General features: G+C 36.7%; 1 protein-coding gene across 2 annotated transcripts; it reads left to right on the top strand.

The window, feature by feature from the left end:
- LOC113732239 (auxilin-related protein 2) lies at positions 1–8,285 on the top strand. Of its 2 annotated transcripts, XM_027257924.2 has the most exons (9): positions 217–356; positions 513–1,305; positions 2,532–4,200; positions 4,304–4,445; positions 4,537–4,631; positions 4,943–5,008; positions 5,645–5,734; positions 7,080–7,256; positions 7,735–8,285. In XM_027257924.2, the coding sequence occupies exons 2-9, from the start codon at positions 611–613 to the stop codon at positions 7,771–7,773; spliced, it is 2,973 nt and encodes a 990-aa protein (XP_027113725.1). In that variant the 5' UTR covers positions 217–356; positions 513–610; the 3' UTR covers positions 7,774–8,285. The 2 variants fall into 2 exon arrangements, with proteins under 2 accessions (XP_027113719.1, XP_027113725.1); XM_027257918.2 differs by having other exon boundaries at positions 1–1,305.
- The last annotated feature ends 19,376 nt before the right edge of the window (positions 8,286–27,661 follow it).

The raw sequence follows: 27,661 nt of genomic DNA, 5'->3' as shown, positions 1-27,661 counted from the left end.
ATTTCCATCTAATCACTCGAAAATAAACGAATAAATCTATACAATTGTAGACGGAGAACCGAAAATAAAAACAGATGCAAAATTAGAGAGGGGACGACGCCGAGCCAAGAAGGGGAAAAAAGCAAAGCACCGCACCGCAGCACCCCCCGAATAGTCCCCGACTAAGCCACTGCCACCACCACCAAAATTTAACAAGTGGGAAAGCAAGCAAAGCATATTGGAAAGGACAAGGAAAAAACACAAGACAACAGGATACCAAAAGCCACCCCCTGTTCAAAATTTGTCTTCTCATTCTCCTCCCTCTGTTTCTGCTGTAATAAAATGATAACTCATCTATAATAAATCTGTGTACAAAGGTAGAAGATATATCTTTGTAGAATTAAATAGGCCTGATTGCCTCGATTCATTTCTTTTTTTCTTTTTTCTTTTTTTTTCTATCATTCTTTTCTAATCATCTCACCGGCTGAAAATAGTAAGACCATTTTGCCCCTCCGATTCCGTTAAATTTTCAGATCCGTCCGACACCCCCACTTATTGCTCTTAGTGGGACGGGTAGTTCCAGTTCCCTGCAGATCCGCCCGCAAGACTCACCGGAGCTGCTTTCCTCGAAATGGACGACTTAGATGTGCTCGCACGCGACTTCGGCTTCAGACCCCAAGGCAAATCCAACCCTATGAGATCCGAAGGTGGAGATCGCCGCTCCTCCTCCGCTCGATCTTCCTCCTCTGCCGCCTTTTACGACGATCATGGTAGTAATCGCGATGGCTTCTTGTTCAATGACGTCTTCGGCGGACCTCCAAGATATAGTAATAACAACAAGTCCTCCTCGCCGGGGAATGATTTCGATTACGACTCCATTTTCAAATCCTCCTCCTCTGCGCCCGCTAACAGTAACAGTAATAACCATCCCAAGACTTCCTCGGCTCCAGTTTATGATAAGCCCGTGTACGACGAGGATATATTTGACGGATTGCCGGGGATGAAAAGCAAATCTGAGTCGTCTGCGGGGAAGTTTGATGACGATGTGTTTGCATCCATGGCGTCGCCTCCTAGGAGGAGTCAGAGTAATAATTCTAGTAATAATCGGAATGATCAGTTTGATGATCTGCTCGGGAAATTGGGGAGGAATGAGAGGAATAACAACAAGAGCTCGAGTTCAGCAGGGTTTGATGATTTATTGGGGAATATAACGATGAATGAACGAAAGCCAGAGGTCAAGAGTAGTAGTAGTAGGAGCTCCAGTTCGAGAGGTTTTGATGATTTATTTGGCGGTCTTGCCGGTGGCACTCCTGCTAATAGTAACAGGTACTTGAACGCCTTATATATAAGCTTGTCAATGTAAAGTTAATTGAATTCCCAGTGTTTGGTTTGGAATTGAATCTGAAGCTTGAATTGCATAGTGTCTGATAGAATTGGTGAACCAGTTGTTATTTCAGCATAGGGATGTAGCATTATTCAGCTCATGTATGGCAAATTTCGTTTGATAAAACTTGTGTAGCCTTGGACTTCGTATTCTGTGTTAGGCTGTAGTTGGTCTTTGTGAATGTTGATTTAAGCCTTGTTTTTAAGTCTATTAGAGGATGATAGTTGCACTTTGAACTTCTAGAGCTTTTCCAGTTACATTTTGGGATAATATAAAGAACATTTACAATGAAGCAGCATTTGTGTTTGTAGACTGCGTCATGACTCTGTAGCATGCTAAAATGAAATTAGCATTTACAAGGCATATGCATCTTGTTTGGCCCTTGATTGCTCCCATTCTCTCTCTCTCTCCCCCTCCTCCCCCCCCCCCCCCCTCCTTTTGATTTATTCTTTATCAAATATTTTAATCTGGAAAAACTCAACTGTTTAGGAAAGATTTTGTGGTATAAGTAATAATTCATTTCTGCCTGAAAAGAGTCATTTACTTGGTCCAGCGAAATAAGAGTACAAGTAATTATGGCGTTGTTTGGGATGTTCTGTACTAGGGGCCAAGGTTGTTAATGTTCAAAATTTCAAGAATCCTTGTTGTCAGCATCTGAAGAAAATATGGAAATAGGTTGTTGCTGTTCAAAATTTCAAGAATACCTGTTGTCAATACCTGTTGTCTATTCCACGTAGTTTTCTTATTTGTTAGAAGAATCTGAATTGTGACGGTAGAAGCACATCTTCGGTCTTTTTTATGTTTTATTATGATTGCAAACCTCAAACATCCACAATGATGTTTATGCAAGACTATCTGATTATGAATCCTTCTGTCACTTGTGGAGGAAAAGATTCTACTGGATAGCTTTGCATCCGCTTCTATTTGATATTGGGAATAGTGATTGCATTCCGGTCACGCCAACAAAATTTAGTAACCAGAAATTCTTGGAATTTTGATAGAAAAAATTATCTTGCAGCATTTCGCACATCCGATACTAATTTCTTCAGTTGTTTCGTTTCAATTTTTCGGGAATTTTTCTGGAAGTTAGTTTATATTTGTTGCTGTACCACTATTACCTCTAATCAGCTCAACCTTCCTTCCCTTTCCTGTGTTGATTTCTCTTCAGGCCAGTTTCAGAGTCAAATCAAGGCCGAAAATCCACGAGCAGCTTCAGTCAATCAACTCCGAACACAATGGATGATCCTTTTGTAGTTTTAGATTCAACTTCACCGCCTGTGTCTTCATCTGCAGGTGTTTTTGTTGATCCACTGGAAGAGATTGGCAGGCTTGGTAAATCTGGAAGCTCCAAAGCTGGTGGGGTATTTGATGATCTAGATCCCTTGAATGGTTTTGGCAAATCTTCAACTCCATTTTCTCCAGAGAAGGGTAGCAGAGGGAAGGACAGGAGTCCTTTGATGTCAGGATCAAGTGCGAGTGATACTCAAACACCTGCAGGTCAGGATCATGCGAGATCTTCTGTTAGACAATCTGAAAGCCACTCAAAGAGGAATGCATCTGATGACAGTTTTCAGGAACCCCCACCTTTTGACGTTCCAAATGTTTCAGAGAATTTGCAGAAATCTTATCATCAAAATGCTTCTTCACCTCCACGTGTCAGTTCTAATGTTAACGAGATAAATTCCCCGGCAGATGCGTCTCCGAGATCACAAGAACATGGCCAAACACTTGATGATATTTGGTTAACTGTGTTCGAGATTCCTCTTTTCACTCCACCCACAAATGCTCCTCCTCCTTCGCGACCTCCACCTCCTATACCAAGGCGAACTTCAAAAGCAGAAACAGGATTCTTTTCTTCAAATACAAAGAAGAAGAGTGATGACTTTGCTTCACCACCAAGCTACAGTTCCTTCTCTCAAAGTCCTAATGCAGCTTGGACTGCAGGGAAGGGCAATTATGCTTCTCAAATAGACGAACTTGAGGATTTTGCCACGGGCAGAACTCAAAACAGTGTTGATGAATCTAATGTCCATTTGGAAGAAGAAATGAATGCAAGCTCAGTAGCTGCTGCATCAGCAGCTGCCATGAAGGAGGCTATGGATAGGGCAGAGGCTAAATTCAGGCATGCCAAGGAAGTACGCGAGAGAGAATATGCAAAAGTGGCTAGAAATCGAGAAAATGTGCATGACATGCAAGATGTGCAGGAGAGAGACTACAGGGAAAATCAAGAGAGGTTGGAAAAAGAGCGGCTACATAGGGAAGAGGAGGAGAAAGAACAGAGGAGACTTGAGAGAGAAAGGGAGAGAGCAAGGGAGATTGAAAGAGAGAGAGCAAGGGAGATTGAAAGGGAGAGAGCTAGACATGCTGTGGAAAGGGCAACTAGGGAAGCTCGTGAGAGAGCAGCTGCTGAAGCTCGCTTAAAAGCAGAACGGGCTGCTGTTGAAAAAGCACAAGGAGAAGCTCGAGAACGGGCCGAGAGGGCAGCAGTTCAGAGAGCCCAAAATGAAGCCCGTGAAAGGGCAGGAGCAGAAGCTAGGGAAAGAGCAGAGAAAGCTGCTGCCGAAGCCAGGGAAAGGGCAAATGCAGAAACTAGGGAGAGAGAAGCACGAGATAGAGCTGCGTCTGAAAAGGCTGCTGCAGAAGCACGGCGTCGAGCTGAGCGAGCTGCTGTTGAAAGGGCTGCTGCAGAGGCTCGGGAGAGAGCAGCAGCAGAAGCTAGAGAAAAGGCGGCTGCTGCTGCACGGGCGAATCAGCAGAGGAATGATAATGATTTTGAATCATTTTTTAGCATGAATTCTCGACCCAGCAGTGCACCAAGACCAAGGGCCAATTCTTCTGTGAGTATGAAAAGCTATACGAGCATATGAGCTTGCAATAGTCTTCTGCTTTTTAAAAGATTTAGTGATCATCTCATTTTCTTTTCCCTTTCATTCTTCCCAGGAAACAATGTTCGATACAAATTTCCAAAGTACTGGTGGACCTCAAGGGCCAAAACCAACTTCATTTGGTGGAACCTCGTCCAACATGAGGAAAGCATCTTCAACAACCAACATCGTTGATGATTTATCTTCGATTTTTGCAGGTACTTTTTGTTGCATTTGGCCTTGTAGCAGCTTTAGATTAGATTTTCTCACTATTTTGGATTTTTCTGAACAATATTCCTTTGAAAGCAGCTCCATCATCTGGAGAATTTCAGGAGGTTGAAGGAGAAACTGAAGAAAGAAGAAGAGCTAGAATGGAGCGCCACCAACGGACTAAAGAGCGTGCAGTATGTCTTCTGTTCTCAGGATGAACTTACTTTTCACACGAGAGTTGTTAACCTGGATGTTGCATAATTCTGTAGATCTTTTTTCCTTCTTTTCCCCATTTCCCTGGGTGCCTGTCCCTAGTGGATGGTGCTTTTATTCTTCTTGATCTCTGAGGGTTATTAATTACTGGGTTATTAATCAGTAATTTTGATTGATTTTGGTAGTTTTTTCTTTTTGGTCCTTTAATATTTTCTTTTTGGGCTCCTCCTGCAAATGGCTGGTGTGGCTTTTGTATTGAGGCTTGAAACTGATACTTGATTTCTCTGCTCAGGCTAAAGCACTAGCAGAAAAGAATCAGCGCGACATTCAAGCTCTGAAGGAACAGGAAGAAAGATATGTGAGTATAAGAATATTAGGGCATGCTTGGATCTCATATAGCTATGCCTATATTCGTTGGTTGGAAGTAAAACTCTTTGCTTGTTGACATTTGAAGAATTCTCATTCTGCATTTTTCTAGCGTTTTCTTTATTTGTTCATTTAGCATAGGTTACTTGTTCGTTTATGATTCAGGAAGTTTGGGTCCTCTTCTCATTGAAATTTTTGGCAACATGGAATTGCTATTCATAGGCCATAATGTATTCATTGTTATGATACATGAATTTAGGCATTGAATACTTTCTATCAAGTCCATTTGGTTCCTTTAACATTGTTTTTAGGTGGTGGTGTGGTTAGGGAATAAGTTGCACAAAGTAACATTAAGTATTGTTTCCTGTAATTTTCTTGTTTTTGATACATCTGCAAGATCAAGTTAATATAGAAAGTTGACCTTCCTCCTTTGAGTGAGTTTTCATTTGAAAATGCTATCAGATGCATCACCTATTGCTGGTAGCTAAACTCTACCAATTATGACTTACCTTTTCTTATCTGCCTTTTGGCATTGCTTTCATAGTAATTGTCTTGAATCTACATGAGTTTCATCTTTTTGATCAATTTCAATGTAGCCTTTCTAATTTTTCTTTTTCATTTGTTGCAGAGGATAGCTGAAACATTAGATATTGAAATCAAACGTTGGGCTGCAGGGAAAGAAGGAAATCTGCGTGCACTCCTGTCTACCTTGCAATATGTATGTTTATACTTGTGCTATTTTATTCAGATGCTTCCTCATGGCATGTACGTATATGAGTGCTTCTATCTTTGTAAGACTGGCAACGTTTTTGTTCCTTTTTCTCCTTTGATCAAATCTATCTTTATTTGTGTTTTATTAAATTATTATTTTTAATCCAAAAATATTCTCTTATTGGTGGGAAAATTAATTGTTTCCCCATTTTGCTTGTAGGCATTTATTTTCCTTTTCTGTTGCTTGTTTAATGCTTTCAAAAGTGGGTCGTATATCTTACACATAGAAAAAACTATTAACTGTTAACCACTCACACAACATGGCATTGAGTCAATGTCCAACTTAGTTACAAGCTACGTATATTTTAGTGTCTAGATACAAGTGACAAAGTTATTTATCCTTCTTTTAGAGGCAAATAGAGTTAATGCTCTTTAACAGCTTTGCGTTTGGCTGAGGTTTTACCCATGGATAGTGTATATATGGACATATTATCACTTAAATATCCATAAATACCGTATATATGGACAAATTATTGCTTTTTTTTTTAAAAAAAATTTCCAGCAGGGGAGGGGTGGGACTTAAGAAGCGGGGAGGGGGCAAGGGGATTTTAACCCAGGACCTCTACCTTGGGCCTCAACTTCAGCCACTGGACTAATGCCTCATTGGCGGACAAATTATTACTTGAATATCCCTTTTCCAACATGTACTTTCTATGTTGTTCTTTTCAAGTTTTCTTTTTTCTTGATGGAAAAACGTATCATTGGTCTAAGCAAGAGTTTGATGCTTAGTTCTCTTGAAGAAAGATTTGAAACACTAGAAAAGCCCTTTGCTTCAGTTCCTTTTGGATATGAGCCAAAATAAATGAGCCATGTCAAGCGTCCTGGTGTAAATTTAATCTCAGAAAATTGTTGTGCTTGTCAGTCTAAATATTGATATTGTTGGCGACGGTTTCCACTTCACTACCAGATTCCCATGCTTACAGCTACTCAAACCCTAAAATCTGATGTTCACTAAGTCGAAATATTTCTGTAGAAATTCTGAAATCCATCCATCGGAGAAAGATAGTGTGCACATTAGTACAAGATTCCCATCCTTATTCCTACTCAAACCCTAAAATCTGATGTTTACCAAGTCGAAATATATTTTCTGGAGAAATTCTGAACTCCATTTATCAGAGAAGATTGTTGTATCCATGATAAAGTGATTTATTAGACCTGTGCATTTATGCGTATGCATGGATATGTTCTCAAGTTTTGACATTATTATTGGTGTTTGAGAAAGGCACTTAATGGTTTTCTTTTCTTCCTTACAATGAGAGGTGCCAACTAGTTCCTATTTGTTGTTTGTTTAGGTGCTTTGGCCTGAATGTGGTTGGCAACCTGTTTCTTTGACTGATCTGATTACTGGTCCAAATGTCAAAAAAGTATATAGAAAAGCAACTTTATGCATACATCCTGACAAGGTGCAACAGAAAGGTGCAACTCTTCAACAGAAGTACATTGCTGAGAAGGTCTTTGATCTACTTAAGGTACTGGTGCTATTCATGGATTGACTGATTTTTTCTTGCTATAACAGAAATTGCACTTTGTTGTCACAATCTGACTGTCAAAGTCTTTTTCTAGATATTGTCAGGAGAATTTTAAAATCACTATGATTGTGTGTGTGTTTTAAAATACTACGAATACGCGTTTTACAATATTATCGTGCATCTTGAAACTCGTGTGCAAGAATATGAACGGTCAAATGACTAGAAAACAGTTTAGGGAGTTGAATACAATTAATTGTAGAGTACATATGATAAATTGATAAATTTTGGTGTTGGTAGAATTTGCACTTTTGCATTCACTATGTATGCATTTATAATGTAAAAGTATTTTTTTTTTTAGCTTTAGGTGACTGAGAGATAAGATACAGCATGTAAATGTCTCTGCACATGGTGAAAAGATATTTTACTGCTTGCTCAAAACTACTATTATCTTTCTTACTGTTCTCTGTGTCCAATATAGGAAGCCTGGAACAAATTCAATTCGGAGGAGCTCTTTTAAATGCTTGATCATTCTTTATCTGTGAGATCGAACTCTTTAAAAGCAGCATATTTTGTAGAAGATAAATGATTTTGGGCAAGACACTGATGAGATCAGCACCGTTGTGCTATTTTTCGTTGGGTTTCTGAGGTGTCAATTGTGAAACGAGGTGGTTGTAGAATATGGAGTTTGCTTGTGCGGTGAAGTCAACTATAACATTGTTGCTGTAAATGGATGATATTGCACGAGGAATATGGAGCAAAGGAATTGGGATGGTTGATTGGTGTTAAGAATAGCGTTGTCTTCATTCTCTGCTCCTGTGTCACACCTGGGTCTTCAAAATGAATGCTTAAGATGATTGTTTTTGTATTTTGCCAAATTTTTACCTGTTTCATCATTGTTTTGGTTGTATAGTCTTGGCGGTCTAAGATGTATACAGCACTTACCTTTGAGAACATTAAAATGAGCCTGGTTCTATTGTCGAGCTGAGAATTCGACAGCGTGTACTCATTTTGGCTGTCAAGTTTTGGGCATCTGATGGCAATTTTTTTCTTTGTTGTTCTTTGCTTTCCTTGAAACTGTATTGTAGATTCAGCGTCCATTAATAAGATTATTTTACGTTTCTTAACATTTTCTAAACTATATAATATAACAAAAAGAGTCGCCACCAATAATTTATAAAATGAAGTGATTTTTTGGAGCACCGAGCCAAGCTCAGGGGTGAGGGTTCAAACATCGAATGCAGCAAAAAAAAATTTAAGAATGGTGTTATAGCATCCTTTTGGTTTAATCGGGTCTGCATGCCTACTAGAGCTCATAAAACACACGTCTTCTTAGGCTCCCCTCTTTGATAGATTAGGATAAAATAAATTATACAATTATTATTGTTATCGAAAAAAAAAAGTAATTTTTTGGTCCCAGCGGCATTATTTTTGCCTTCTCGCTTTCATTGCCTTGTGTTGATCTCCCTGCCTGATCGGCCAAGGGGATGAGCATTTTTTTTCGCCTTACATAGGGCATAATGTAGTACAGGCACGCTCTTTTCAGATCGTTTTGTACACTCATCAATACAATTATTACATCGACAGGACAGCGATATTTGAATGTGAACGTCTAAATAATTTTTATTTCTATCATAATTACGGACTAATGCTTTATCATCTGTGGATACGGGTGTGCAAACTCTTTGTCCCTTCGATCTTTGTGATCTGAATTTTCCTCTCTTAATTAATGTCGGGCCTGAGGTAGACAGTCCATCTCAGTCGGCAACTCTTCCCACATCCTTCAAGGCCTGACGTGAAGACACTTACTGATTACTTCTCACGGTTTTGGTGTTCGTTCATCAGCTGCTCCACTATTGGACCGCATAGACATGGACTGCCACCACGTCGACGTACCTCCCTTGTGGCTGAATTTGGAAATTGGTTCACAAAAGTTGTTGCCCTATATATTTACCACCGACCACCAGAAGGGAAACACAAACGCAAGTCAGGCCCAATAACATTCCTCCGCGGTTCAACAGTTGGGGTTCAGCCCTGGTCCATGGCACCCCGACTAGTTCAGTTCCTTTAGACAAAATTCGAAATTGGACCGTTCATCTGTTGCCTGGCACGTACAAAATCAAATTTTACCAAAGGTACAGCTAATAGTGAAATTTGTGACGGTATCCAATGCAATCGTCGTGAGTGGTATACTTGGGTTTCAAATAAAGTCAAGATTTTAGCCTACTGAAATAAATACACATGCTTTGGCATCTAGCTTCGTCATACTTAAAACTGACGCTGGCTGAAATATATATATATATATATATATATATATGATTAAGCCAGAATTCTACAACAAAAAAAAAATAATAATAATAATTTTGTACCAAACCCACTTTTTGCTTTTACTCTCCTAAGAAATTAGAAATAAATAGTAACTCTAAACCTTATGTTTTGGTAAACGCAAGAACAGAAATCACGGCTCATTGAAATGGTCCCACAAAACCTGGTTTTCTTCCCTTGTGTGAATGCGGATTGTGATTGTGACTATCCGTGACACAGCAACTTACTGTGGCATGTCGAGATTGACCAAGTGGCACACTTAGCTGTGGACTCATGTGAATGGTTAAATGTTTAATGTATCTCTAATTACATATTATCCTATGTTAAAAAAAAAATTATCAAGAAAAGGAAAAAAGGGCTATGCTCCGTTCGCGTACAATAATATATTTGTACTCGATCTGGTTGCAAAAATGTTGAGTTCGGCAAAAGGCAACTACTCTACGGGACTACAAGATTCAAGACAGGGCATGCAACAATTTTACCATATCAAAATAAGTTTCCTGAAACCATGCAATTAATAACACAAATTGTGAAAAACTAATATTCGTTATCTGAGTTTACGGAAAGCATGAATTGATTGATACTCCCTCCGTCCCACTTTGATAGTCTTGTTTTCCTTTTTCGTCCGTCCCAAATTGCAGTCCACTTTCCAATTGAAGAATGTAGTTGTATTTTAATTTTTCTAAAATACCCTTATTCAATGTAAGTTGTTGTTACTATAAACCTACCCCATTTAATGAGAGTTTTTTCTTTTTTTTTTTTTTACCATCAATTCAAGTTCCCATAAAAGTTATACTCTAATTAATGTGAGGGTATTTTAGAAAAATAGCTGCCTAAATTGATTGTTCCAACAAAATTAACTACTTTTTTTTAAACTGTGTACAAAAAGAATATCAAAGTGGGACGGAGGGAGTAGTAGTTTAGAGAAGAATAAAGATGTGTCAATATGTGATTGCAATAATAAGAATGCAAATTCTAATATGGAGAAGCTGATGCAGACTGTTTTGGTTTAGTAGTAAGTTTTGTGGTATCGTGGACAGCAAGATTCAAATAGGAATATTGGTTTCGGAGTGGTAAACTTGTGGGTGTGGGAAAGTGGAGCGCAGTAGAAAAGTTCAATGGGTTGTCACTTCCACTTACTTACTTCACTTAGTACACCAACAGAAACCAGACGAAATAGAATTGGTTTGCGAGATGAGGAATTGGTTAATATTATTATTATTCTAGGTTTACGGTAAATTGAAATGTTGAAACTAATTGCAATCTTCAGTTGTTAATGTAAGATTTTTTATTTTCCTTTTTTTTTTTTCGCCTTCTAGCCTAGTTGTGTTTATAGGTTTTGAGTTCTTTAAAACTAATACTCCATCAGAGTGCAAGCATTTTCCTCTTTTTGGTTGGAGTCAAATTTTCTTTCTTTCTTTCTTTCTACCAAAGTAATTAAACTGAAAACTTTCGTGAACTCATCATATAATTTCCAGCTGCTTCACAGTGTTAGATCAAATATTCGTTCCAATGTTAATAATGTCTTTAAATTGGTAATTTTGACTATTCGTTCCAAGCAGGGACGGAGCCAGAAATTTATTTTTGGGGGGGCTGAAGTGTATTAAAAATTTTTTTTTGTGACGAAATAAATATATTTAATAAGTAAAATTTAGAATCAATAATTATAAAAATAATAAAAACATATAATTATACATACCCAAAAATTTGTTATTGATTAACACTTGAAGTATTGGTAGTTGATTTGGTCTTAACGCACCCGCACTAACTCTGTTGGATTTTGCTTCTTAGCTAGAACATAATTTGTTTCTCAATAGAAAAAGCTATTAGGCTTCTAATTATTTTGTAATTCAGATTCTGATATTGTTGAGCATTGAGCCTTTTCAACTTTGGTGGTGGCGCCATCAGTGAGTACCCCACATTATATTCTTTGCTTGTCTTAATACCTGTGGTGGATCAACTTTGGCAAAGAATAACTTGTTCGGCAATAGAGGCCTAAACAATTATTCAGCCTAAATGATTTAGAAAATTTATCTAAAAAAATCAACCACAGTGCGATGGTGATTTATAGATGGGTAAATTATATTTTACCTCCCTGTGGTTTACCCTCTTTTTACATAACCCCCCTATGGTTTCAAAAGCTATACATAACCCCCTCATGGTTTGGATTAAAGTGTCAAAGTAACGGAAATAGTCCCTCGTAACGGAACTTCTAAAAATGTCGAAATTACCCTTATAAATACATGACACATTAACCCCCTATGATTTTTATATTTTACCATATAACCCCCTTATGGTTTAATACTTTACCATATAACCCCCTTATGATTTTCAAAATATACACATAACCCCCCTTGGTTAATACATAAATTTCAGCCTTACATAAGGGTATTTTTGACATTTTAGATGACGCCGTTACGAGTGACTATTTTCGTTACTTTGACACTTTAATCCAAACCATAAGGGGGTTATGTATAGCTTTTGAAACCATAGAGGGGTTATGTGAAAAAACGCTAAACCACAGGGGGGTAAAGTGGAATTTGCCCTTTATAGATTGATTATCACATAAACAAACCAACTCATGCTTGTAATGCATATAAATGGTATTTAACCAAAACATTTGAATTGAAGATAAATAAATAAAAAATTTTGAACTTCATTAGAATCGGGAGGTAACATTTATGTTCTGCTCCATCTTATACTTATTTTCAAGTGACTTAATAAATTTTAACTTTTATTTGAAAAAAAAATTTAAGGAGTACAATTACCTTAATCAGTGAGAAATTTCAAGTAGTGGCATAGCATAGGTGTTAAAAACTCCATGTTCCACCTCAACTTCTGGTTGCCAGTAATAAGCATGTGATTGAAATGACCCAGAACACAACATCATTGATGTAAAAACTCCATGTTCTGACTATCTCTTTCAATATAAAGTAACCTGTAGGATTAAAAAAAAAAATTCGTGGGGGGGGGGGGGCTTAAGCCCCCACCAGCCCCCCCTTAAATCCGTGGCTGGTTCCAAGCACAAGATGGCGAGAATAGGACATTTTGCAGAGGCATATCGTATGAATCAAACGTTTGATACTTATGTTCCACTGATTGCTTCCTCCTTTTTTACCATCACTCTAGATAATACAAGACACAATGATAGATTGTTGCAACATTATTATTTCCTGTTTGTTTGACGATTCTTTCATCATCTGTGAAAGTGGATTTATGCACGTTCGTTGCGGTGCACATGAATTGAATTTAATTGTAAAGGTTGGATTGATGAAGTAAATTATGAAATTAGGAAAGGATCTGATGAAAATAAGATCGATAGTAAAGTTTGTAGATTTGGTGAAACAACTCTCATTGGAATGAGATAGACATATACAAAAAAAATTGATAAATGGAATTCTACGTATATGATTATGGTACTTGAGAGGGCCGTATATATTCTTTTTTCGATTTCAGGACGTTCATGATGATTACAAGCTGTATCTAATTGATTGCTGTAAATGGGTAGGAACAGTAGTGGTTGTTAGTTTAATTGTATTGGCCGGTTTGGCCTCCGCCAATCTTGCACTTGCAGAGAGCCTATCACTGCAAGCTCTACATGCTCGAGGTACGTACTTAAAGCAGAGAGTTTCAAATCTAAAAGTCAAGATTTTAGCCTGCTGAAATAAATAAGATGGTATCTTCATACTACTTAAAACTGACGACGCTAAAATATAAGCGAGAATTCTACAAAATTACACTAATCCGTACCAAACTCACTTTTGGTGAAAGCAAGAATAGAAATCACAACTCATTGACACCATATTCCCTGGCTTTGGGTAGCGTGACGCAACTCACGCTGATCCATCCAGTTTGAAGGGATTAAGAGTTAAAGACCCTCCTAAGACATAGTTGTAGGAATGGTTAAATTTAATTTATCTCTAATCACATATTCAGTCTTATGTTAAAAAAATTTGTCAAGAACAAAAAAAAAAAAAAGAGGTTCTGCTACGCTCACAATATTTGTACTGCAATTGTAAAAATGTTGAATTCAGCAAGCAAAAAGTATACATTAAAAGTAACCCTACTAAACTGCAAGATTCATACGAAACCAATTCTTCGGAAGGCATTAATTCACAGGTAACAATTTACCTTATGTGAAAATGAGTCACCGAAACCGGGGTGCATGGTTTCCTTTCAATTAATAATTCAAATTGTGAAAAACTATTAATTCGGTTCATGTCTGAGATTAAGATGGAATTAAAGCAACCAAGAATTAATAATTAATGTTGTAGCTGTTACATTCTCTGACGTTTTCTACGTACCTACCTTTCGATTTGCTCTTTACTGCAAATATATATATATATATATATATATATATATTTTTTTTTTTGACCGTAGAACTAGTTTGTAATTTATCCCATGATACTTGCAATGGCAATTTTTCGTCTTTTGAAATCAGCAAATTCTTTGTGCACGCGAGAGAAGCGGTCTATTCGATCTATTGAACACAAAATTCTAGAAATGTGGAAATTAAAGGCGATGATGCAGACGTTTTGGACAAGTTAAGTGAGTTTTGTGTTATCAATCGAATTCAAATTGGAATGGCTAATTAGACTTGTGGTGCTGCAAATTAAGATGATGATGTTGTCGCCTCCATCGAGTTCTGCTATATATGCAGTAATACAACAGAACAAACCTACCTGTATTATTATTAATTATTGTAACGAAAACAAAAGATTGTACTTTGTGATTTTTGTCTGAAACGAGAGAGCTTTGCTTTGGAGCTTGATGAGCAGACTTTAATTTGACCCTTCAGTACTGACACACTAATGATGTCAGTATAATCTTCAGTGTACTCAAATTTGATAGATGGGCAGAAAAATTGGGATGAAATGCTCCAGCTTCAATCTTTCTCCACAGAATATGGGGTTGTTGTACTAATTGTTGAGGTAAAAGAAGCAGGCCTGTTAGAATTAAGCTACTACTTGCTACATATTACAAACAATGAGTGCCTGTTTGATAACATAAAAAAGTGCTGAAACTGAATTCATTCAGACATTCAGATGTTGTGGGTGTTTGATAAATAAAAATTCACCTGCTGAACTTATTAAGTGGTGCTGAATTTGTATGTATTTTTTTCAGCACAAGAATCTTAGCTGAATGCTTAATTTGATAAGAATCAAGAGATTTACTTCAACTACTTTATCTTATCTACCAAATATATCTCTGTTTGTTAATTACATTCAAAATCCTTATCTAATTAAACAACTTAATATTCCCTATTCAAAATCCTTATATAATTAAACAAAACATCCTGATATTCTCTATTCAAAATTTTTTTTAACAATAGTATTTTTTGCAGTAATTTTCATCCACAAACATCTATATTTTGATATATATATTTTTTGTGCAGATAAATATTATTTATGTGATGCAGTTTATTCACACACATGTGGCTTTATGACACCATATCGAAATATTAGATATTGGTTGTCTGATTTTCGAAATGCTTCTTGTCCGAGATCAAAAGAAGAACGCTTTAACCAAATACATGCAAGATTGAGAAATGTAATTGAACGTGCTTTTAGAGTATTAAAAGCTCGTTTTCCCATTCTCAAAACGATGAAACCATACACTTTTCCCACACACAAAGAAACATTGTCATTGTCATTTTCATACCTGACAATTTTAAGTTAATTAAATCATAAGTTCTATTTCCTTTTTGGATTAAAAGATAGAAGGGCAAAATTGTACAATTTAGCTTATTAAGCATTAAGTTATGAATATTTATCAAACAGTATAAATAGATTCAGCATTAAAATTCAGACATTCATATATCTCTTTTCAGTGCTTAAAATTCAGCAAATTAATTATTTCAGTATTCAGAATTTAGAATTCAGAATTCAGAATTCAGATTCAGTGTTATCAAATGGAACCTGAGTCGCAAACAACAACATGCCTGCTTCCCATTTTACTGTAGAGAGTGCAAATTAAGTTGTCTTCCTCGGGAGTGAAAGGACCATGTTCTATGTCTGGTCTTAGGTAATTAAGCCATCTCAAGCGGCAACTTTTGCCAGAACGCTTGAAAGCGGGCAGTATGTGCTGTGAAATGCGCGCTTTTTTTTTTTTTGTCACTTGTGTCGGACGAGTTCCGCCGCGAGCCCCGCCTTCCTTTCAGTTAGTACGAGAATCTACCATGATCCATCCTGTACCTCACTTTTGGTCCTACGTGCTAGGGGACCCACTCCAAAAGAACACTATATAGTAGGAGGCCTAACTCCACTTTTTAACTTTGCTTTTTTGTACCCCTTCTTAGCTTTTGCAACTTAAACTTCAATTTTAAACATTTTTATCTTCTAAACTCTTAATTTAGACATTTTTTCCATTTTTAATTCTCAAATTTGTCTCGTTTAAGTCCATGAATAATAATAATGTAGCCAACACTGACGGAATAAATTATAATAAAAATCAACAATAACATACTTAAAGTGGTCAAAGGGAGTAAAGAATTCGAAACTAGAACAAAATGATACGCTGTCAGGATTAATTTGAATCGTCTTCCATCCCGTTTATTTTGTTAACAATATTCGTTATTATTTGGGATGAACTTTTACGTAGTTTGTTCCGGCAAGCTACTATCCCTTTGCTCATTTTTAACATGTTATCATTGATTTGTGTGATCCTTCATTCCTTAATTTTGCTAATGTTGTAATTAACTAGACTTAATTAGAATAAACTTGAGTGTTTAGGATCCAAAGTTTAAAAATTTGACAATTTAGAATGCAAAATGTTCAAATCAAAATTTAGAGCACAAAGCGATCAAAATAAGTTTGAGGGTACAAAGTAGAGTAACTCCATAATAGTAGGAGGGACAAGCGAAAATTTTGCGACCGTAGTACCTACTAAGTACCACCTAACGACCATGCATGCACTTGGCAGTTGGTTCAGCCCCAGGGTTCCCAACCAGGTGCTTATTTTACTTCCTATTTTACCGGAAGAATTTATCATACCAGCATTATGCCTTGGTAAACTTAAACGACCAAAAAACACAGAGAGATGGAGAGAGAGAGAGAGATCCTAATTTACCAAATCATGCAAATTTAGCAAGCATTAATTAGAAAAAAACCCTCATTCAGTTAGTCGAATGGATTATAAAACTTGGCAAAGAATCAAGTTGAAACTAAAAGAACTTTGGATGTACTCCACTGGCTTGCCTGCCGGAGGCAATTTATGTCGGTCAATGATCCGGACTCTCAACAAAGAAGAAGATTAAGGGTAGTGCAAGCAGTGGTCCGTCATGCATGCAGGAGTGTCTCTATTACTCCCATAATCTCAGCTTCATATATAATACTACCACAAAGCCAAACCAATCAACAATTGGATTTGTCTTGTCTGTATCAGTTAAGCCAGCATTTGCATCTCAAAGTAGTAGTAGTTAGAAGATATGGATAAACAAATGGTTGGGATGATGTTTAAATATATTTGAACCTCACTTTCGTTAAAGGTATATTTAAACAAAGATATGGATATTTTTCTCCCCTTTTGGGTTAAAGGTAACCTTTTTTTTTCCCTTTCCTGCTGCTAGATATAAACTTTGCCATTTGTTCAGATTCCTGGTTGCCTTAAAGAAATAAGAGAGCACTTAAATAACATCAGACTTTGCATTGAGATTAATACATTAACCATATACCAAATATAAAATTATAATGCATGGGATCTGAGACGTGTATGTCAAAGCTCTAGATATGCCACAGTTCCATCCCACCAAAGTTAGGGGCCACTTTCTTAGTTGAGTATTTTCTTTCTTTCTTTCTTTTTTTTTGGATGGAAATCCCAGTAGACGATAATGAAACAAAGCTACAGACTACAGTGTATATTCTTCCATTCTTCTTGAAAAAGAATACTAGAGAAAACCCACGTTTCTTGTTTTAATTAAAGTAAACAGGAGACTTTAGGGTTTTAATCGCTGCTAATTTCCATCCACTAGCTGCCTGCATGCGCAGGATAGTAGAATTTTTACATGTACTGTAACAGACTGCATAAATGGCGTCAGATTTGCCCCACGAGACAGCCTTGAGAGCTGAGGTATTTGGGAACAAATTTTCTGTTTGTGGCAAATCTAGCTAGCTAGCTCAAATTCAAAACAGTTAAATGAAAGAAGACATGGCGTGCCTGTGGATAATTAGAATAAACTGCTGAGTGCTGACTCTACAGATTGCCATTAATCCTCTCTTCAAGCCAAAAACACATCCGGCAATGGCAATTGAGGATTGGCTTCCCATATGTTCCATTGAGAATTAGAAGAAGAAACTAAGGATATATTGTTGGCAAAAATTTTCTGCTAAAATCGTTTGTTATTCATTACAAGATGGCAACATAAATGACAACATGAAAACAACAATAACAGAACCCCATATTCCAATCTATGACAACTTTAAGAAGAGCAATATAAATTATAAAGCTAAGATCAACTAGATTAAGAGTAGCGTATTAAAAAATGATTATGTCTCATTCACCTGACATTTCATTTCATGTGTCGCCACGAATTACTAATACCTCAACAGCAAAAGAATTAATTAAATAGGCTTTGGTCATAGTTTACAACTTTAAATAAAATTTCCAGACTGAAATCAACGTTTATGGAAAGTTCTTGGCCAGTGCTCTTTATCTTTACAAGATGGAAATAAAGGAAAAGCAATTTCTAATTATATCCTTTACAAGGATGTCTAAGATATTTGGAGGACAATTGACCTCCATTCCACAAACTAAGAATACAGACGGCCTTGCTGTACTTATACATGAGGGTGGGTACGCTCTCTCTTCTCCCCAAGACCTCTGACCGACCTACTGTACAAGCCGCAACCAACTACCACCAGAAAGATTTTTTCTTTTCAAGAAAAAGGAAGAAAGAAAAGAAAAAAAAAAGAATAAGAAGAGGAATGAAACTGTAGTACCTCCCTTTCTTCCTTTTGTCTATAAAAGCATCAGTGGGGGGCTCTGAAGCTCCAACTCCAAGCAATTCTAGATCTCTATACTCTCTCCGTCAACCCAGTAATTTCCCAATATCTTTTCATACAATACATTTCTGATTTCTCCGCCACCAACCCTTATTCCTAACTGCCATTTTTCTCGTTCATTTGCAGGTTTTCGTACGGCGTTGCTGAATTCACGTCCACGCTTGCTTTGTTCAGGTAATCTTGTATTCCTCATCCAATATTTTTTCAAGTTTGTCTTAAAATTGCTCCTCTTGAGAAGTGATCAGTGTCTTCAAGCTAGGCCTTGAAAGATGTGGGAAGAGTTGCAGGCTGAGATGGACTAACTATCTCAGACCCGACATTAATTAAGAGAGGAAACTTCAGTTTGCGTAATGACCCGACTCATTTGTCATAATATTCGCCACCACCATAGATAGCTGATAGTGTAGAGATGGACAAAAGGCTATGTCTTTCCCCTCCCAACAAACTGTATCTTTTTTTTGCTTTTTTGGTTCAAGGGAAGCCGCCAAGGCTTTTTCCCCCCTCCTTATCCTACCTTTTTGCTTCTTAAACTCCTCCCGGTCCTTCCTCTCCCTCTCCTTCTTCTCTTTCGCTTCTCCAAACATTGTTCATGGACATATGATAAGAGAAGAATAAAGTAGAAGAGCAGCCACAAAGCAAACCATACAAGCTGCGCCAGCATCTTTCACTCCCTCTCCATAACCACCACCACCATCATCATCAATATCCGAGTTCTACAAGATCTACTCAATGTCACTTTTTCAAGCAGCTTCTTTATTTTTGGGAACCTGTATTAGGATGGACAGACGACCACTTCTTCCCCTCCCAACAAACATAGTACCTGTATCAGGCTTCTGGGTATAACCACCATAGTTAGCTACAAAGGTGAGGAATGAGGAAAAGCAAAAGTCCATGTCTTCCCCTTCCAGCAAACACTATACCTTTAGGCTTCTGGGCATGACCAACATAGCTCGCTCCAAAAGTGCAGATGAACAAAAGGCCATGTCTTTCCCTCCCAACAAACACTATACCCTTATTAGGCTTCTGGGTATGGATATAAGCAGCATGAGCAGCAACGGTTCTCCTAATCAAGCAATTTTCCTCAATTTCCAAGTGCTCCCCATCCTTTTCCCCCCTCCAGGAATCTCCATCACCAGTTCACCAACTAGCACATTCTATTTAGGTGAGATCTTCTAAACTATCAAGAAGAAGTTTATGCTAAATGAGCAGGTTCCAGACGCACCACCCAATGGCTATACTAACTTGATCTCATTATAATAGTTTGAGATGGACAAACTAGTTGATGGCTGAGCCTAACAAAGTTATGATACATAGGAGGACTAGGATAACAAAGGCCTTAAATTTCCATGGCAAATTTTAAAGTATATCAATTTTTAGTCTTTCTTATTCTTCCAGCTTGAAGTTATACACTTCAATGGGTCTTTATTAGGACTTTCAAATAAAGTTGCCATCTTTATGCACTATGAGGTCCTTCGAGGACAGGAAATTCTCCAAATATGTCACCAATCGGTAGACATAGAAACCTGAAGAAAAACCCCAGTTTTGATGCTTCTATTTGAATATCTGTTTGTTGAGTAATGAAATCATGGTGACATCACTATTTCCTGCTTGATGGATGTAAAAGTAAGAAAAATTGCAATCCAAATCTAACTGTGAGTGAGTTTATGCTTCTGGGAAAATTTTGCCCCGGAGTAGTCTCTTGTGATGATATACAGTGTTGAGTGGAATCTCCCAAGTCTCAGAAGAAGAAGAAAGAAACTTTGAAGGGCACACATCTGAAACTGCACCTTTATTAAGATTAAGAACAAGTTTATGCTAAATGAGCAAGTGCCACATGCACCCTTCAATGGCTATACGAGCTTGATCTCATTATATTAGTTTGAGATGGACAAACTTGTTGATGACTGAGCCTTACGAAGTTACCATACGTAGGAGGAGTAGATAACAAAGGCCTTAAGTTTCCGTGGCAAATTTTAAAGTTTATCGGTCTCTTTTTAGTCTTTCTTGTTCTTCTATCTGGCTTTAAGTTATACACTTCAATGGGTCTTTATCATCATTATGCGCTGTGAGGTCCTTAGAAGTAATTGCAGTATCTCCGACCCTTTATGGTGCAAGAACTTTCTTGACTAACTCCACTCTATAAGGGCTCAGCTTTTGGGGTAAGTCAGTATAATCATCAATTCATTCGTGATTGAAGTGCCTGGATGATCAGGTGCTGCTTCACGCAAAAGCCGGCATGCACACGAGTCGGTCACTGCTGTATATTGTTTCTTTTCTACACACGTCTTGAAAATAAATGGGAAGGGTACATTGTTCGTTTAGTAATGAACCTTACACTTTCGGTTTTCTGCAGGATGGCTGGTCGAAGAAGGCCAACAAATGGTCCTCGGAGGCATGTTGTTCTTCAAGGTCAAAAAGCAAAACCCTATGAACGTGGATCAACATTCATGGCAGAAAAGATAGATCTTAGCATGTTCAGCGGCAAGTACACACTGCTGGAGATGGATGTGATCGAAAAGTCTGGCGGGGGCTTTCGTACTTTTCCCGGGGGAGCAGACCGTCCGGTCATAACCTACACCAAGTATAAGGAGGATGGTAATGAGCGTGAGCTGAACAGCGAACCATGGGAAAGCTTTGCAGCATCTGTCTCGTATATCCTCGTCAAGAGGAAAGAGGCTTAAATTACTTGCTGATCAAGTCGCAAAAGATGAGGGTTAAAGCATTTCCTTTGGGTTCCTGTTTGAATAAAAAAGACTCTGGAATATGTAGTAAAGAATCCAATTCTGCGCAGAAAACCTAGAAAAAAGTTTGGATCAATTATTAATATCCATCTCGTTGTCAAACTTTGAATTTGATGTCAGTTGCGGCCCTTAATTTAAAGACAGGTATTCCAGGTTGTTCCCTTGTGGCCTTGGTTTGAAAATCAAATGATATTATAACCAAATTCATATTTTGATCTCAGAGAAAAGGGGAAAAAATCATACTTGGACGGTCTCTTTTGCAGCCTAAGTACTAAGAATTTGCAGCCGTATGCATAGAAAAGGAACTAACATATGCCAATAAGTCACAGGTAGCCTATTTCATAACTCAAAGGACGCTAGTGTTAGATGCCTAGATATGGTAACAATCCAGAATACTAGTTTGCATGTCAGAAAATAGAAACAAACATGTTGATGATGATAATAATAATGGTGATCGATCACAAAAAACGAAGCTAACTGCCTAGTATAGTAACTAATACTCAGTCAATTAATGTGCCGGCCATGCAGTTCCTTCTTTCACATTGACAGTGATTATAGTTTCTAAAACGGGGAAAGCTCATTTGTCATTACGTACACTGCATGGATTTTCACTACAAGTCCTATTTCTTTTACCGTTTGGCACAAGCGTCTCTTCCTTTTAGTTACTGCCACTCTCACAGCTCACTCTCTTGATTGATGGCAGGAGGACATCATCAGCTAAGCCCGTAGGCAAGTTTTGTTACAACATTAACGGAACATATTTGTTTAAATAAATACTTATGTCTATCAAGTTTGATTTTATTAAGCTGGTTACTTACGAGGAGGTTTGCGGCCCTCAGCAACGTATCTTGCAGCAAATTTTTCTAGCCTCGTTAATCAACTATGTATATTGATTATAATTGCAATTTGCACTGTTCGCCAAACTCTGTCTTTCTCTTGGCTTTAACACGAACACCTTTTTAATGTTTTCTCTTTTGGCTATACTTGAACATTCTTTTGTGGCTGTAGTTCCAGTTGGTTAGCTCAGCTCAGAGTCTACTTTTTTTGAAAGCTGGTGCTCCATGATTAAGAAAGCATATCTATTAACTATTAAGAAAGGCACATTTCTTTTATTTGACACTTCCAACTGATGTAAGTAAGACTGCAGAGAACTGTGGTCACAGTATCCAGTGTGAATTGATAAAGTATTAGAACAGGGTGGGTGCACTTTGAGAAGTTTTGTTTCTTCTTCCAGGTTCATAAGACGATAATACTAGTATATATTTTCTTATGAAAACGAAATCTTAATCATCTGACATCTATAAAATTAGATCCTCCTCCATTTCTTTGGTACTGATTAAAGAAGCTTAATTAATTCCTGTATGTTATTACTCATTAGCCTTGTAGAGGCAAGGTTTGTCACAATGGACCAGACAGATTCAACTCTTGAATGGCAATATTAACACGAGAGAATCTTTGTAACCCATCCAATTTCTAAATTTCATACATATTGGTATCTGTATACTGATATTGAGTTTTTAACCCAGCACCTTTCTTTGTGGTGGGGTGGTGGGGGTTTGCATGGGTCCTCATGTATGCATGCGGGGGTACGCAACTCGTCGAGTTTTAGTGGGTCTAGCAAATCAACTTATAATTCTTTGTGGTGGAAAAATAATTCATTGACTACAAAGTCGCAATGCCTCGTGGAAAAATAGGAATATATACACTTTTGTGTGGGACTAGCAAATCAACTTAGGCTTCATTTTCATCGAAAATTTCCATCACCAAAACCAAGACTCTTGCAGAATGGGGTTAACATGCCACCTGCATCATCAACCCACCAATACCGGTTGCACGTCATTTTCTATCCGCTCCTGTCCAAAAGAAAAGAATCATGAGAGACCTATACTCTTTCTGCCCCCTTTCCAGTTTTCTTGTTCTTCCTTTTAAGAAGAAGCCGGAATATTTCCGCCTCTTTTGTTGTCTTTCTACCTTTGATTCTTTTGTAGCAGTCTCCCATCCACGCAAAGTGGCACATGTGAAGGTGGAGCCCTTTATCTCTATTACCCAAGAAATCAAACTGATGAGAATCAAAATCCCAACTTTTTTCACAATATAATGGTGGGATTTTGATGATAATCAAAATCCCCCACCACTCTAGCTGGCACTTTTCTCGCAGCAAATTTTGTTTCCTCCAAAACCCCAAACATGAGAATTCATAAATTTTCCCAAGTCCTAGCGTTTGGATCGACTCTCTTGATCAAAGCAATAAGGCCTGAATATAACGTGTTGGACAATTGAATTATTGGGAGAATATAATGCCTGAATATATAAAAGAAAAGTCTACCGGGCTCCAACATTGCGTTGAGGCGATGTCCAAACATCACCTTTCTAATTAATTTCGTGTATTTATCTCGTTACGTACATATGGTCTAATTAGATGTTTCGAGAATTTTATGTAGGCTTAGTCATTCATATACGGTTTCATCGATTCTCCTCAAAATGATTCCCTTCATGGCGGCAGTTAGCTACTAGCTATATCAACCATAGTTGGTAAAATACAAAACGGGGTATGGCACGAGATATTATCATACGTATGCATGTTGTACGAAATTCTTTTCAGGAGTATGAGTAGAAGTTTGGTGCAAAATTATGCATATTAGTTTGTACGTGAACAGTAGTAGGAATATATTTGAAAATTATGAAACTAGACATACTGTTAAATTTACTGTATTTTTTCAAAGATTATGCTGCATTTATATCAATAATGTTAACTCTTATCCTCGTGTATAAGACCTTAAATTTATTAAAATTGTTACTTGTATAATATGTACAAAATTTATAGAATTATGCTATATGTCGTTGCTATTTTGTACGTAACTAGGAAGATAAGTCACTGTCCTTACTCAAAATTAATTTTTTTTTAAAAAAAATTAAAGTATAATTTGTGAAGTATAATTCATAAAATAATTTATTGCATATTTTATATAGTTAATTGAAAAGTATAAATACTTTTCAGAATATTTTTAAAATATATGAAATATGAAAGTTTTTTGAATTATATGTACGAATGTCCAGTAATCCGCAGACCAAACAGTAAGCCCATAATAGACACAGACCCTGGTCGTTTCATCATGGATGGAAAACTAACTTCAGGGGAGCTAACTATTTTCATCATGGATGGAAATTAATTTGCAGCCAAGCCATAGGAGGCTTTCTATACATCATTTCCAAAACCTTTTCTCTCATTCTCCTAACTTCAGCTCTTGGTGCGCTCATCAGCACATCCAAAAACCCTCAACCCTTCGTATACTACCTCTTCCTTTGGTATAAAAACAGAGAACTCCTCATATTTCTCCTCAGGCAAATGCCATTGATACTGCTTTTTGGAAGACAAATCCTCAAAAAACACTGGCATACAACCAGCAAGAATCCCATCAAAAGTTGGCCTCCTAGTTGGTGTATCACCAGGAGGCTGCAAACAAAAAGTAGCCTGCAACATTGGCTTCATAACCCTTAACGGATCATGCTCACAAACCCCATTTGAACAATCAACAAATTCACATAATTTAGTGTGCCTTGTACCATTCACACTCATGCTAGTCCTATTTTCACATTCAAGCCTAATACTCCTCCTAACATTGGGATTGGCCGAAATTCCAACCCCACCAGCAAACAACATTAAACTAGTTCTCCTAGTCCTCCTCAACCTGTTAACCCAAAAATGCCATATTTGGAGGATGAAATGAGGTGGAATACGGAATTTTGGTGTTGGTAGAATTTGCACTTTTGCATTCACTATGTATGCATTTATAATGTAAAAGTATTTTTTTTGAGCTTGAGGTGACTGGGAGATAAGATACAGCATGTAAATGTCTCTGCACATGGTGAAAAGATATTTTACTGCTTGCTCAAAACTACTGTGAGATATTTCTTACAGCATGTAAATATCTTTCTTACTGTTCTCTGTGTCCAATATAGGAAGCCTGGAACAAATTCAATTCGGAGGAGCTCTTTTAAATGCTTGATCATTCTTTATCTGTGAGATCGAACTCTTTAAAAGCAGCATATTTTGTAGAAGATAAATGATTTTGGGCAAGACACTGATGAGATCAGCACCGTTGTGCTATTTTTCGTTGGGTTTCTGAGGTGTCAATTGTGAAACGAGGTGGTTGTAGAATATGGAGTTTGCTTGTGCGGTGAAGTCAACTATAACATTGTTGCTGTAAATGGATGATATTGCACGAGGAATATGGAGCAAAGGAATTGGGATGGTTGATTGGTGTTAAGAATAGCGTTGTCTTCATTCTCTGCTCCTGTGTCACACTTGGGTCTTCAAAATGAATGCTTAAGATGATTGTTTTTGTATTTTGCCAAATTTTTACCTGTTTCATCATTGTTTTGGTTGTATAGTCTTGGCGGTCTAAGATGTATACAGCACTTACCTTTGAGAACATTAAAATGAGCCTTGTTCTATTGTCGAGCTGAGAATTCGACAGCGTGTACTCATTTTGGCTGTCAAGTTTTGGGCATCTGATGGCAATTTTTTTCTTTGTTGTTCTTTGCTTTCCTTGAAACTGTATTGTAGATTCAGCGTCCATTAATAAGATTATTTTTCGTATCTTAACATTTTCTAAACTATATAATATAACAAAAAGAGTCACCACCAATAATTTATAAAATGAAGTGATTTTTTGGAGCACCGAGCCAAGCTCAGTGATGAGGGTTCAAACATCGCCTGCAGTCAAGAAAAATTTAAGGGTGGTGTTATAGCATCCTCTTGATCTGGTATAGGCACGTTATTTTCAGATCGTTTTGTACAGTTAATAATAGCTTAACACAGAATTATGCTGAATTGTCTACTATTTCAGTGATTAGGAGCCAATGGCTGCTGTTGGGGATACAGCAACTGTTTTTCACTCATTCCATTCCTTTATCGTTATTATGGTGGTGTGTTTGATTTGTAGTATTTCAGTAAACTAGTTTTTTAGGCCTCGCGCTACGCGCGAGGTTGCCCTAACTTGTGTTAATTTAATTTAATTTTATGGAGTAGGTTAAACGATGATAATCGGTAATATGATTGCATTCGATAATTAGAAAGTCATTTTGTATAGAAGGTATAGATGTATCAGTGTATGTATATATCAACCGTTATATTAGTTGTTTTTAAACTGGTTTTTTTTTCCCCTGGTTGAAATATTTATTTTAAGTTAAACGTTCCTTTGTTGGAACACAAGGGAAATCGTAGTGAAGAACAAATTCAGTTTATCATGAAAATTCTTGTTTCTCAAGGTAAAACAAAGCAAGAAAGCTAAAGTGGGAAAACAAAAATGTTGGGCTTGAATATAAAGTATGGAGTAGAGGTGTTGAAATGGGTGGGTTTGGGTTGGATAAAATGGGTAATGGATATAAGTGAATTAACTCATTTATACCCATTTAATTAGATAGGTATAAATGGATAAGTTAAAAAATGAATTGGGTAACTCAATTATCCATTTACAACTTATTTGTTTTAACTTTTGGTAAACTCATTTAAATTTATTTTTGCAAAACAAGTTATCAATTTATACCACTCTTTGTACCCATTATTAGTTTTAAATATTTATTTATAATGTTCAATAAATTTAATTATCAATTTTTTTTCATTTATACTCTATGTTACAAAATTATCTATTATTTAATAATTGAATAATAAGAATATAAAAATTTGAACTAAGTACTATAAAAATTAATATAAAAATTTAATTCAAAAATTTTGAACTTATACCATCTATTCATGGACCGATATAGGTAAATTTAATTAGGTGGGTTGATTTGTCACCTCTAGTAATAATTGAATAATAAGAATATAAAAATTTGAACGAAGTACTATAAAAATTAATATAAAAATTTAATTCAAAAATTTTGAACTTATACCATCTATTCATGGACCGATATAGGTAAATTTAATTAGGTGGGTTGATTTGTCACCTCTAGTATCGAGCCATTATAACAATTGGTTTGAGTTTTATTAATATTGTCAACAAAATGGCTACGAAAAATGAGTACGAATTTGGGTTGAATAAAATGGGTAATGGGTATAAGTAAATTAACTCATTTATACTCATTTAATTAGATAGGTATAAATGGGTAAGTCAAAAAATGAATTGTGTAACTCAATTACCCATTTACAACTTATTTATTTTAACTTTTGGTAAACTCGTTTAAATTTATTTTTGCAAAACAAGTTATCAATTTATACCACTCTTTGTACCCATTATTAGTTTTAAATATTTATTTATAATGTTCAATAAATTTAATTACCATTTTTTTTTCATTTATACTCTATGTTACAAAATTATCTATTATTTAATAATTGAATAAT

This window comes from Coffea arabica, chromosome 1c (genome assembly GCF_036785885.1).
Source record: "Coffea arabica cultivar ET-39 chromosome 1c, Coffea Arabica ET-39 HiFi, whole genome shotgun sequence".
Lineage (NCBI taxonomy): Eukaryota > Viridiplantae > Streptophyta > Magnoliopsida > Gentianales > Rubiaceae > Coffea > Coffea arabica.
This window is presented reverse-complemented; position numbering and strand designations above follow the sequence as displayed.